The sequence below is a fragment of the Myxocyprinus asiaticus genome, chromosome 11 (genome assembly GCF_019703515.2).
Source record: "Myxocyprinus asiaticus isolate MX2 ecotype Aquarium Trade chromosome 11, UBuf_Myxa_2, whole genome shotgun sequence".
Taxonomy (NCBI): Eukaryota; Metazoa; Chordata; class Actinopteri; order Cypriniformes; family Catostomidae; genus Myxocyprinus; species Myxocyprinus asiaticus.
The window spans coordinates 46,155,607-46,170,000 of record NC_059354.1 but is presented as its reverse complement, the minus strand read 5'-3'; the positions used below and the strand labels follow the sequence as shown (position 1 = coordinate 46,170,000).

The 14,394-nt window shown below is 38.1% G+C and overlaps 1 protein-coding gene across 10 annotated transcripts in view; it reads left to right on the top strand.

Annotated features, from left to right (window-relative positions):
* Positions 1-14,394, top strand: part of tns1b (tensin 1b) — a 370,155-nt gene that overhangs the window by 310,349 nt on the left and 45,412 nt on the right. For all 10 annotated transcript variants that reach the window (XM_051710896.1, XM_051710901.1, XM_051710893.1 and 7 more), the window contains one exon: positions 10,061-11,512. In XM_051710896.1, coding sequence (XP_051566856.1) covers positions 10,061-11,512 — 1,452 coding nt within the window. The remainder of the gene's footprint in view (positions 1-10,060; positions 11,513-14,394) is intronic.

The window sequence follows — 14,394 nt, the reverse complement described above, 5'->3', positions numbered from 1 at the left end:
AAGGACATTACATTGTTTACATATTTATACATAAACTGAAAGTGTTTGAAACTGTTCACTTGTTCGCTCATTCACCATTTAAAGGGATAGTTCACCCAAAAATTAAAGTTCTGTCATTATTTACCCTCATGTCATGCTTTCTTGTGCGGAACACAAAAGGAGATTTTTTTTAATAAATGTAATGCCAGTCGATTGAAAACTCACTTTTTAGCTTAAAAAAGTGTCCAAAAGTATAATAAAAGTAATCCATGTGACTTGTGCATCATGTTCCAAGTCTGCTGAAGGTGTACAATAGGGTTTGATGAGAAACAACTAGAAATTTAAGCAATTTTTTCAGTGAAAATGTTTATGTGCATTGTGCATTCATGAGAGAAACTTGTTCACAGTGAAATGTGCTAAACAGTGCAAGTTCTTGCATGAATGCAAGCCACTGGCATCATGTGGTTGAGTAAATTATGACAGAATTTTCATTTTTGGGTGAACTATTCTTTTAATGCATAGTGAATGCCACTTGGAATTGTAAACGAGTGAATTCAGACATGGCTATATATACTGCTGCACACGCATTGTGTATGACGTTATAGTTGTGTCATGTCCAGAACAATAAAAAAGCTTCAAACCGAAACACATTTCCAAAACAACCCATTTTAATCGGATTTCAAAAAACTGTGGATGGTTTAAATCAGTTTCACTGTTTCAACTACAATGCCTAAACAGATACACTGGCAGCCAAAAGTTTGGAATAATGTACAGATTTTGCTGTTTCGGAAGGAAATTGGTACTTTAATTCACCAAAGTGGCATTCAACTGATCACAAAGTATAGTCAGGACATTACTGATGTAAAGAACAGCACCATCACTATTTGAAAAAAGTTTATTTTTTATGTTTTATCATATCTACACAGGCCCCATTTCCAGCAGCCATCACTCCAACACCTTATCCTTGAGTAATCGTGTTAAATTGCTCATTTGGTGCAAGAAAATCACTTGCCATTATATCAAACACAGTTGAAAGCTATTTGGTTCATTAAATGATGCCTTAACATTGTCTTTGTGTTGCAATGAACTGTCATGTCTAAAGGTCAATATTAGGTCAAAAATGGCAAAAAAGAAACAGCTTTCTCTAGAAACTCATCAGTCAATCATTGTTTTGAGGAATGAAGGATATACAATGCTTGAAATTGCCAAAAAAAAAAACCTGAAGATTTCATACAAAGGTGTACACTACAGTCTTCAAAGACAAAGGACAACTGACTCTAACAAGGACAGAAAGAGATGTGGAAGACCAGATGTACAACTAAACAAGAGGATAAGTACATCAGAGTCTCTAGTTTGAGAAACAGACGCCTCACATGTCCTCAGCTGACAGCTTCATTGAATTCTACCCGCTCAACACCAGTTTCATGTACAACAGTAAAGAGAAGACTCAGGGGTGCAGGCCTTATGGGAAGAATTGCAAAGAAAAAGCCACTTTTGAAACAGAAATCAAAAAGAAAAGATTATAGTGGGCAAAGAAACACAGACATTGGACAACAGATAATTGGAAAAGAGTGTTATGGATCTTAACCTCATTGAGCTTTTGTGGGATCAGCTAGACTGTAAAGTGTGTGAGAAGTGCCCGACAAGACAGTCACATCTATGACAAGTGCTACAGGAAGTGTGGGGTGAAATGTCACCTGAGTATCTGGACAAACTGACAGCTAGAATGCCAAGGATCTGCAAAGCTGTCATTGCTGCACGTGGAGGATTTTTTTGATGAGAACTCTTTGAAGTAGTTTAAGGTAGTGCACTTTTTTTTTTTTTTTTTTTAAATTGTAATAGTAATTTTTCACGTCCTGACTTTCTATACATTGTGATCAGCTGAATGCAACTTTGGTGAATAAAAGTACCAATTTGTTTCCATAAGAGCACAATCTGTACATTATTCCAAACCTTTGGCTGCCAGTGTGTGTGTGTGTATATATATATATATATATAGATGTATAAAAGAAAAAAATTCTGAATTTTGCCTGTTTGAAAAAAATCTAAGATGTGACCTCATACTCCTTACTGTTTATGGGAATTGAGTTGAAGTGGATGTGGAGATGTCCATTAACTTTTTTTCCTGTGCTTTAATCACACAAGGCTTTCTCAACTCTTTCATCTCTGTCTTTATAAAAGAGTGCCATCAAAAGCATATTTAATGTGCAGCACTTACATTATAACAGTGAGGTGACAAGCACTTGTAAACTCTGTCATCACTTTCTCTTCTTCTGAAGTGCTTACACAATGATTTCCAATGATCCCAACTCTGTTCAGAGTTACAGTGACTGCACATTTCAGATTCACATTTAAGTAGCTTTATTGGGATGAAAAAAGCATTACCTTGTCAAAACAGTATGATTGCTCTATATACATACATGAAGAGCTTAGGCTGGTTTTAGCTGTTTTTTTGTTTTTTTTTTAATCATTAGGGAGGGTTTTGAGCACTTTTACTTCAAATATAGCCATTTATTAAAAAAAGAAGTATGAAGACATGAAAAAACAAATGAGCTAAGATTAATTATACATCTTTGATGGTCTTAACTGCATTCACCCTGAAACCTAGTCATGGAAATGTATGAATCAGTTTTAGGAGTAGTTTTGGAAGCAGGTGTTAAAGCGATGATCTCATCGTATGTGTTGTTTTATAGCAGCGGGTGTTTGTCATACATGGATATCAGCCGTGTCACATTGTCAGGATTTCTGTTTGCTGACTGGTGGTCTGTTTCTGACCGACACAGGCACAAACATACATTCATTTCCTGCAGATGGAGATTGTTAAGTTTGTACAGTCCTTCCTGTCTTACGTGAACGTTCTTTTTTCTCATCCCTCATCGTTTTATCTTATGACCTTGAAAGCTCAGTCTAACAAGCACAGAGAGCAGCATTGTATGAACTCTCAGAACTACCGATTTGTGCAAGTTACATTTTATATTAACATTTACTCGGAAGCTCTTATGTTTAGATAAAAGATTTAGTTGTAATCAGTAATGTAGACGATTAATGAACAGCTTGAGCAAGGACTAGGCACTAAATCTCTTCCCCAATCTGGAGTTAAATCACTGAACATGTGATCTCACACATTTTTCAAGGGACCTCTTAGCATTTGTGAAATCTTACCTGCTGTTATTACAGCTACTGTAGTAAACTGTCCATGACATGCTGCTTGAATCATCTGTCACAAAAGATTATCCACTGCAGTAGCCGACCATGAAACTTGAGCCATGAAGTCATGCTTGTAAGAGTCTTAAAGGTGAGGCTGAAGGTATAAACTAATTCATTCAGATGTTGTGCATTAGGCTGCATTTTGGAACATTTCATCACACTGTTGTCACAGCATGTTTGTAATGTCCAAAACACATTATTAAAGGGATATTTCACCCACAAATACAAATTCTGTAATCACTTTCTTACCCTCACGTGTATGACTTCCTTTCTTTTATGGAACACAAAAGGAGATGTTAGTCAGAATGATAGCCTTGTATGAAAAAAAAAAGATGCAATGAAAGTAAATGTTGACTGAGACTCATATTCTACCTAACATCTCCTTTTCTGTTCCACTGAAGAAAGAAATATGGGTTTGGAATGACATAAGTTTGAGTAAATGTTGCTTAAAAACATACCTTTGCCATTGCACTCCATTGAACTGTTTTAAAAACAAGAATGCATCCTATGTGAACACCTCAGACCGCCACCTCTGTCCAAAATCCCAGCCTCCAAAGATATATCAGCAAACCCAATGTCAGAAAACTTGAACATTTAAAATGTCTGACAGACAGAGAGCGCCTTAAAGTCTTCTAATTGGCTGAATAATAATAGTTATTCATATTCAGATTCTTTTTTTGCTGTTTACAGAGTCTAGTGCTGTCACAGATACAGGAGTCATTTCTCAGGACACCTATTTCAGTATCTGTCAGGTAGTAGAGACATTTTCTGTGTGCTATTTTTATTTTATTTTTTAGTCCAAACATTAACTTTTGTGAGGTGAAATCAGATAGGCCCACTTTTTTGCCCACTGGCTATTGGAAAACATTGTAAAAACACATGCACAGACACATGTGAGCTCTTGCAAACTCAAACATACAAATCACTATTATAACCAAAGCTTGCTTTCTTTCTCAAAGGTTTCTTATACAACCCCTTTACACTTAAAAAAATTGCCAGTTTTTAATTTTGTTTTATTACCAAAGAACTCCCCAATAAATCATTTGTGATCAAGGTTTTTTATTATTATTATTATTATTATTATTATATAATTTTTTTTGTTTTTGTGTTGTGTTTTTTGTTTTTTTTGTATTTTCTGCTGGTTTCTAGTTTAAACATTTAACACCAGATTTGGCTGAGCATTTCCTGTGTGTTAAGCATTCTAAAGAGAGCATTTACATGCAAACAAATATTTCTATATTAGTTGGATTGTGGTCGTATTCTGATCATGAATGTGTCATTTAAATATGTTAACCTGATTGCAATAATCTGATTGAGCCAAAAGTCTGATTTCTAGAAATCCGAATAAGAAGTCATATGCCTGTATTAATTGAAATTCTGTGTTATATAAACACTGTATTATTTATGGATGCAAGTTATTCAGTTTGGGCCAGTGAGAGCACACAACAGTTAGTGTGCAGCTGTGTTACTGGGTGTCACTCCTAAAAGAGTATTTGAGAGAGAGAGAGAGAGAGAGAGAAACAAAGAGGTTCTCTGTTCCAAAACCTTGTGTACTACACTTCTGTCTACTCCGTACATTGGCAGCAACCTTCTAAAGAAGCAGCCCGAATGAAACTGAGTCTTATAAGTGACTGATTGGGAAAAGTCTGTATAGTGCGTCATACAAATAGCACTCATAAAGCACACGGGAGAGAAGAGTTTGCCGTTAGCATGAGGTAAACGTATGGTGTGATACTTTAATATGCATAAAAAAAATTAAATACATAATGATGTCTTTTGTATGTTTAATGTATGTCCCAGTTCATCATGTATTGCCTTCTTTGTGAAAGATACTATACATGCAATGCTGCCTCTGTATTTGGCCTAAGTGAGATATTTTATATCCTTTGGAACAGCCTTCATGAGCATACATACTGTATGATGCCTATTTAGGTAGCTCACTTGATTTTCGAACTGAGGCAGGGAGTTAGTGAGGGATAATGAGCCCACCCGAAAGAGGAAGCCCCAGTGATGTCACTCTGGTAGACACCAGACTCACAGCTGGGTGAGGATAAGTTCACGCCCACTTCACTAGGGGTGGTGTTCATCCATACGGAGTGAAACAGTCCTGTCATCTTCTACAACTCAGCTCTATCCGAGTTAGAATTGGTGGAGAAGGAGGGCGTTTTCCAAAACTACTCCCACCGCTTGTGAATGTTGAGCTGCTGGGGCAAAAGAGCAGGAAAACACAGACTTTTCAAAGCTTTCTTCATGGGCAATTACAGAGCTGTGCAGTAAGGTAGGTAGGCAAGTTTTCTTGCAGTTCTTCTTGAGTTTGAGGTGAAGTCAGAGCTTTTAATAACTTTAATAGCACTTTACCATGTGTTTGTATCCTGCTATTTTTACGGGTGATGATTAGTGATAAATGCAAGCTGGTCTTGATGTGATATCACCCATGTCTGCAAGCAGGTGGTAAAAAGTGTGCTGAAATAGAAGATGATTCTTTTTCAAGAGGTGTGTCCGATTCCACATTAAGATGCCTGACTGACTCTAATGACTTCTGATGTCAGTATGAAGTCATGAGGTGTTTTGAGGTGCAAATAAAACATGAGATCTGAGATGAACATTCAGATGTCACGGTTGAAGTTCTAACCTGCTGAGAAGTTTATATGAGGTGCTGCTCTCCTCTCATGGTGGGTGTGCTATTTTGGAGAACTGGGAGATGTTTGGAACAGCTGAGGGATTGTTAGGGGAAACTCTGGAGAGAGAGAAACAGTGAAGAAAGGGGGAAAGGCAAATTTTTTCCTGGCTGTGCTGTTGAGGGGGAATTCTGGACACAGGCCTTGTCTGACTGAGAAGAAACAAACATACTGTAATAATCTCAGCTCTGACTTTAGGTCAGATCCCTAGAAGATGAAGTCTGATTTTGGTTCATAGAGATTTTGGGATGTCAAAAGTATCGGTACTTCGAAACCGAGTAGACACACAAAAAAGTAATGTCACCAGTCTTTCTATGGTAACGGAAGTACGGAGTACAGGAGGGCTGTCTGACTGACAGACGGCTGCTTTCCGACATTCACGTGTATTTGTATGCAACAGCTGCAGATGGAACGGCTACGGTAACCAGAAGTAAACTGGCCAACCGCTATAGCCAAGAAACATAAAGATCATTATGCGACAATATATAGGACCACAGAAATGAGCATTCAATCATTCAAGTACAAAAAATGTCATTTAAAATGAAAAGGATTGCTTTAGTATTCAGTTATAACCTATTGTAAGAAGAAGAGTTTATATTCTTATACAATGGCAATGTGTCTAAAAACCTAGATATTATTATTAATATTATTGCTTTTTTTTTTATTCAGAGTCTTTTTAAAAGTTTTGAGGAGGATGTTAAGACTGATTACTGTTTTCACTTTGTATTATCTCTAGTAAAACATGATATTTACTTGCATGATCAGTAGGGCAGCAACTAACGATTATTTTGATAATCGATTAATCTTCTATTATTTCTATGATTAATTGATTAATCGGATAAAAATGAAATTTTATTTCCTGTATTTTATTAAAATATGATTTTTCAAAAAACTGAAATGTAAAAGGGCATAAGGATTTGGTTTGATTTATATTACTGAATTCACAATTCTATCCTCTCACAAAACTTTGAACAAAGCCTGGATCATGAAAAGTTAAGTTTGAATGTATTATTATTATTACTTTTAGGACATATGCGAAACAGTTCCTTTACTTGTAAAACTTAACAAAAATGCTCAGCATTAAAGAATAAAATTATCCATCAGGGATGGAGGGGACAAAAAAAATCAGCCCAGCAGAGGGCAATAGTGTCACGAGAATAGAAATGTTAATAATTCTGCCCAGCTGAAAAATACATAATGATCTTAGAAACATATGCTTGTACACTGTCACTGATTAAATGCATTTAAGTATTTTAATATTATAGCTTTTTAAAATAGTATTTGCACTGATTACATGTTTCTAAACTATTCTTTTCAAAAAAATTGTGGATGTTTATCCAGTAAAATAATTCTTGCCATAGTATAAATTTACTAGTGAAATCAGATTACAAATTACATGTGACATTATCAGGAGGACTTTCAAATATCAGGACCCTTTTAATTGTAATACATTATATTCAGCATTATATGCAGTTTAATATAGTACAATCATCTGTAAACCCTGTGCAATTTCAGTCTCACGCTGAAAAGACTCATTCCGGTGTTCGCTGTATTACATGGGCTTAAATGAGCAGGAGAAAACACTTTAAAAACCGGCACACCTTGACTGCTGAGACTTCAGTCTGATATCTATGAAAGCTGCACAATTGATTACATTGAAACTGAAATTGTGGAATGATGTAAATGATTGTGCTCCCTTTCTCCACTGTGATAGGTTTGATTGATGCAGATGCACACGCTCGTTTGCTCATTAGAGTTTAACGGAGACAATACGTGGCTGATTACATTATAAAACATAGAAAATGTACATGATGCGTTGGAGTGAAACAACTCTCGCGCATCAAACAGCACATTTCCTCTGTCAATGTACCTGATGCAACAACCGCTCCACATTAAACTGTATGCTTACTATGACCTTCTTTGAAGTGTTTTATAAAGTGCTCTCGTGCGCTGGACATCTTGGGTTGTGTTTTTTTCCACTTCAACTTGTCTCCGTTGTTTTTCAAACGAGTTTCAGTGAAGTGACGTCACTGACGGGGCTTCTCCACGCTTACCGCAAATATCCAACTAATCGATAATGAAATTCGTTGTCGATGATTTCCATTATCGATAATTGTCGATTGTATTGATTAGTTGTTACAGCCCTAATCAGCTAGTGTACTCTCATCTCCAAACCTGCTGTCAACCAGTAGGTCACACTGCTGGCTGTGACATGGGGTCAAAGGTGATGGTTTAATAAGTTGCAAGTAGACATCTACAACCTAAAGGTCACCAGGTCACTTAAGATAACATGGGATGTCTATTTTTAAAGAGCTTGAGGGAACCGTTAGTCTTGGCTTTAGACTGCATGCCCATGCACAGCCCAAAGTCCATTCACAGACTCTCTGGTGCATATTGCATTCAAAACTTGCAGGAGCTGGCTGAAATGGCCAATTCCAATGTGATATGCTGGCACTAAGCAAATTCCAGGAGTTATATTTGAATGCATGTTTTTTTTTTTTTCACCACACGGGTCTATTATTGTGGTAATAACATTTTCAGATAAACCCTCCCCAAAACAGCAGGTTAAAACAGCAAAGTAAAAAAAATGTACATGTCAGTAACACAATCTCATGGGCGGATCTTGGCCAGAATAAGGTGCAAAGTGGAGCAGACTTTATGCCGATTGTCAAAGTCTTGCTATTTGAGACTAGAGAGCTATAGTTTCTCATCTTCAGCTATTAGTGTAGTAGAGTGTCAAATAAACAGCACTGTAGGACACGGAGTATTGTGGCCACTGTTCCGATTACCATAGCTGCATTATCAGATTTGCGGCACGATAGATCCTGCATCAAGACACCATGGGAAACTCAGCTTGAGTGTTTCGGTCTGAATGAATAACATTTCGTCACAGTCTGTGGTTCTGAATCTCAGAACCACAGACCAAACAGAGCATGGCTCATTTTGTTCCCCCTGGTATTCCAATGTGTTGTTGATATCAAAAGGCCATTGCAGAGTGAACTGTCAAACAGTGGCTAAGTGGTTTTGGAAGGTCTGAAATACATTATAGTCTGTTGAAACAAGAGCTTGATTAATTAAGGGAGAGTTCACCCAAAAATAAAAAGTTGTCATCATTTACTCTCATGTTGCTCCAAACCTATATGACTTGCTCCGTGCAACATAGATGGAAATGTGAGATAGAATGTTAGCCTCAATCAACATTCCCTTTCATTGAATGAAAAAAAATACAAAATGCAATGAAAGTGAATGGTGAGACTAACATTCTGCATGAAACCTTCTTTTGTGGTCCACAGAAGAAAGAAACTCATACAGGATAATTAGTCCTGTCCAAATAGGGCTCTAGACACCCCAAAATAGATGTGTTATGTATTTGTATAAGTGTCGAAAGCATGTGTGCTTGTGTGAGTATAGGAAATTATGCCTCAATTCCAAGGAGTCAGGAAATGCTTCCACCTTAAATTGCGCTGCTATTTTTCCACTGTTGAGTCACTGCTTTGGACAGGGATCATGGTGCCTCTCACAAGAGGTGCAAACTGACTCATTGCACAGGCGTGGAGCTGCCTTTTGCATGTTTGAGTACACGTGCATGTTTTAAGGGAGGAGATCGCTCATCTGACTTCCAAAAAGTTGCTAGTTTTGTGAAAGTGCTCACTCCTCAGTTTTTTTTACACTGTACAAAAACACAATAATAAAAAAAGAAAAAAAAAAAATATCCAACAAAATCTCTTTTGTAAATTTTTACAAAAATATTTGACTGCAGAATGCCACAATTGACCAGTTCAGATCAATAAATCTAACTATTGGTTGAAGATTAGTGTCTTATGAGATTTCTGTTGTCATTGTTTTATAACATTTATATTACACTTTAAGCATTTAGCAGACGCTTTTATCCAACACAACTTACAAATGAGGAACATGACAATTTGTCATACAAAAGTCAGTAATATCTGCAGTATCGCACTGCCAAGTTCCCAGAGTAGCAACAAAAGTAGCTAGCACAGTTTTTATTTTTATTTTATTTTTTTTATTAAATAGTAAGTGCAATTAGTGTGGACTTATAAAGTCAGTTGAAACTTTGCATTACAGTGATTTTACTATGATTAAGGGGGTTTTAGGTATGACGTAAAGTGGTTTATTGCTTTTGAAATCCAGAAATAGCTGTAAGCATTAACACATTTCTTTTTTCTCTTCCACAGATGTAATTCACACACAAGGTCCATTGGATGGTAGTCTCTATGCTAAGGTTCGGAAGAAAGAGTCTCTGGACGGAGGAGTTACAACCAATGGTCTCCCAGCCCCTGTTGATCACTCTTTACCCGCTGTAGACCACACCCTACCCTCTGTCGACCATGCCTTATCTGTAAGTAGTGACTCGGGTAACTCAACTGCTTCCATCAAGACCGACCGCACAGATGAAGTCAGCCAGCAGCCGGCCTTGGTGAGTCAGCCATCATCCCAGCCCCTCAGCCCAGAGGAAAAACAAGAGCTGGAACAGTTGCTTAGTGGATTGGAAGCCCCCATGCACCGGACAGGTTACCCGAGTAGCTCTGGCAGTGGAGGAGGAGGTGGAGTCTTACACCTCGTCCCTGCCCAGGTCCACGTCAATGGCCATAACAGCATAGACAGAGAGACTGACATCCTTGATGATGACCTCCCCATCAGTCAAGAGGGGAACAGTGTGGACAGTCTTGGAACGTTGTCGTCTTTCGAGGGCCGAGCAACTCCGGCGGACTTGTACTGTCAGTCCGAGACGGTCATTAATGGGCAAGATATTCCCTACTTAGAGAAGAGTGCTTACGTGCCCAAAGTTCTCAGCTCTGCTTCTATCCAGGATCACTTAGGTGCCTCTAGCAGCTACGCCAACCAGAACGGCAGCATCTACCGATCACAGTCATTTGGGGCAACTCCTAGCACTGAGCAGAAGTTCATGCCCAAAGCTCCCACACGCACCACCAGCAGTAGGGAAGCAGTACAGCGAGGATTGAATGTTTGGCAGCAATATGGTGTCCCAGAAGTTCCAGTTACAGAAGGGGTCAACTTCAGTCCTGTACTGCAAACAACACACAGCCTACCTGAGTTTCCTCACATGGCATCTCAGCAAGAGATTGAGCAATCTATTGAAGCCCTCAACATGCTGATGTTGGACCTTGACCCAGCACTTACCCAAGTGCACAAATCCCACAGTGCACCATCTGGAGAACATAGTGTGGTCACCACTCAACCATCTTTCTCTCAAACCCAGGCACGGCCATCCTACCAGGCAGATGCAGCTATTAATGACCGAGGAGGAGCCTCTTCCACAGGCTGTCCTCTAGTCTATCAGCAGATCTCGTCTGTAGCCCCAGAGCCTCCACAACCAACCATCAACCAGCAGAGACCCACGGCTATATCCCAGCATGGTGCATTGCCGTCTGAGGCTGAAGGTCAGGCCCCTGCTACTATGCCCCAGTCCATAGTGCCTTCCTCCACCTTTGGAGTTCTACAGCTGAAACCCCTAAACATCTACCCCTCCAGTATCAACTCACAGTCCCCAGAGCCACAGCAGAGTCAGCATAGCTACTCTGCCTCCTCATCGCCTCTGCCCAAAGATGCTGAACCAGAAGATGCCAACTACAAACTGGAGGGTCTGGTAGCTCACCGTGTAGCTGGTAAGATCACCTTTAAAAGACCAACTAATTAGTTGTTTAGTTGACACTTTTATCCAAGCCACCTGGGATTTAGTTGTTTGCAAAAGGGTATTATTGTAATGATACATTGATCAACCCTTTGGGGTTACGAGCCAAGATTTTTAACCCCTTAGCCACATCATCCCAGAGTATTTTACCCTTCAGTTGCCCCAAAAATCATTTAGACATTGAGGGTCTCATAGCTCACTGTGTAGCTGGTAATATCACCCTTGAAATACTAACTAATTAGTCATTTAATTGACTCTTTTGTCATAGCAACCTGGAGTAAAGTTCCTAGCTAAAGCGTATAATTGTGATGATACATTGATCAAACCTTCAGGGTTTATGAGCCAATATTTTTTACCATAAGGCTACATCACCCCTACATATTTTACTATACAGTTGCCTCAAAAATTATTTGGATACAGAGGGTCTTGTAACTCACGGTGTAGCTGTTAAAATCACCCTTGAAATACTAACTAATTTGTTGTTTATTTGACGCTCTTATCCAAGCAACCTGAGGTTAAGTCCCTTGTTAAAGGGGTAATTGTGATGGTACATTGATCATCCCTTTAAAGGTAACAAGCCAGTATTTTTAAAGCCTACGTGTCATCCCAGTGTATTTTACCCTGCAGTTGCCCCAAAAATTATTTGGACAATGAAGGTCTCATAGCTCACTGTGTAGCTGGTAATATCACCCTTAAATACTAACTTAGAAGTCATTTAGTTGACACTTTTTCAAAGTAACCTGGGGTTAATTCCCTTGCCAAAGGGTACAACTTTGATGATGCATTCACTGAACAACCCTTTCGGCTTACTTGCCAAGATTTTTAACCTCTTGGCAAAATCATCCCAATATACTGTATATTGGGAACAGTATTTTACACTACTGTTGCTCCAAAAAGGATTTGGACACTTTTGGAAACTTAAGTCACTTCATTAGATACAGAAATGTCAAACCAAGTGGCATCTGCAAACAAATGATGCTAAAGCTTTTCTCAGGACTAACTAAATTTATCTTAGCAATTTTTGCAATAACTTTCAACCAACTGTTGTCGAGGTTATTTTGTTGGAAATATGAAGTCAGTTATCCTCAAGTTCACGGGTGTTTTAGCAGAGTAACCAAAGGTGAAGTTCAGCACTTTAACTATGGACATGTTTCACTAATGTTTGACAAATGTTACAATACTTTGTCTGAATTAAGAACAGTATATCTACTTTATCATTTAAAACCTTATAATCTTTAGGTTTAATATTGATAACTTTTTGTGATTTTTTTTTTTTTTATTTATTTATTTTTTTTTAAATGGTGCATTTTACAGTTTATTAACATTATCTGTTCAACTCGCATGTTTGAAAAGAGACATCTTTTTCCTTGTCATGTTTTGAGCATAATGTCAGCACATAATTGTTCATTGTTGACCCAAGCATGTTTGTCACAGGCTTAAGTCATTAGACATTTCATTTTTTCAATGTTGAGTTTAAAGGAATAGTTCACCCAAATGAAAGTTCTCTCATCATTTAATCACCCTTGTGCCATACCAGATGTGTGTGACTTTCTTCAGCAGAACACAAATGAAGCTTTTTAGAAGAATTTCTCAGCTCTTTTGGTCCAAACAATGCAAGTGAATGGGTGCCAAAATTGAAGCTCCAAATATCACATAAGTCAGCATAAAAGTAATCCATATGACTCCAGTGGTTAAATGAATGTCTACAGAAGCAATTTGATAAGTGTGGGTGAGAAACAAATCAATATTTTAGTCAGTTTTTACTGTAAATTTTCCTCCCTGCTCAGTCTGGCTGCACTTTAACTTTCACTTTCTCATCCTTCTTGTGCTTTTGGTGATTCACATTCATTATGCATATGCCTCCTACTGGGCAGGGAGTGTTTCAAGCAAAAAATGACTTAAATATTGATCTGTTTCTCACCCACACCTATAAAAATCACTTCAGAAGATATGTATTTAAGCACTGGAGTCATATGGATTACTTTTATGCTGCCTTTATGTGATTTTTGGAGTGTAACAATTTTGACACCCATTCACTTGCATTGTATAGACCTACAGAGCTGAGATATTCTTCTAAAAATCGTAATTTATGTTCTGCAGAAGAAAGAAAATCTAGTATGGCATGAAGGTGAGTAAATGATGAGATAATTTTCATTTTTGGTTGAACTATTCCTTTAAATTACATATATTATTACTGCAAAGGATAACACATAATGCAATGGATTTTACAAAATGTCAAAAGCACCATATATGGAAGATTTGCTATGAAAGTTTCTGCCAAAAACTTTAATAACATCCAGTTATTCTTCTAGGACTGATTCAGTGGCTCTGGACTCACTGTTGCCCCCTAGTGGTATTATCTAATCACTGGTGTCATTCACAGCTGTCGCAGCGCTATGAAGTAATTTCCTCTCTCTGTTAGTCTGGAAGAGCTCTGTTCTCTGATGTGGCCTCTCTTTTTCCAATCAAACATGGCCAGAGGTGCTGTCTTTGCTAAATCAATCCCAGATTCACAACCTCAGGAAGCCAATGTTAAACTTGAGAGGAAGCTACTTAGATAAGGCTCTCATGATCAAATCTTTCTGTTTTATTACAGCCCAGCAGTTGGAGTAGTGTTGTTAACTCAGCATAGATAAGTGTTCTTATAATGGAAAGGACAACTAGCGGTGGAAGCTGCTCTTTTTTTGTAACCTTCCCATGAGTCCTTGCTCTTGCCACACAACTTAAAATGCTCTATTTATCTAATACTTGGCTTTGGTTATCAGACCCGTCGCTATCTGGGATTAAGGAAGCACTTTGTCTGGATTTACCATTCACAACATGCTGCCAGAGATAGGGTTTGTTTATCTTTCCAAC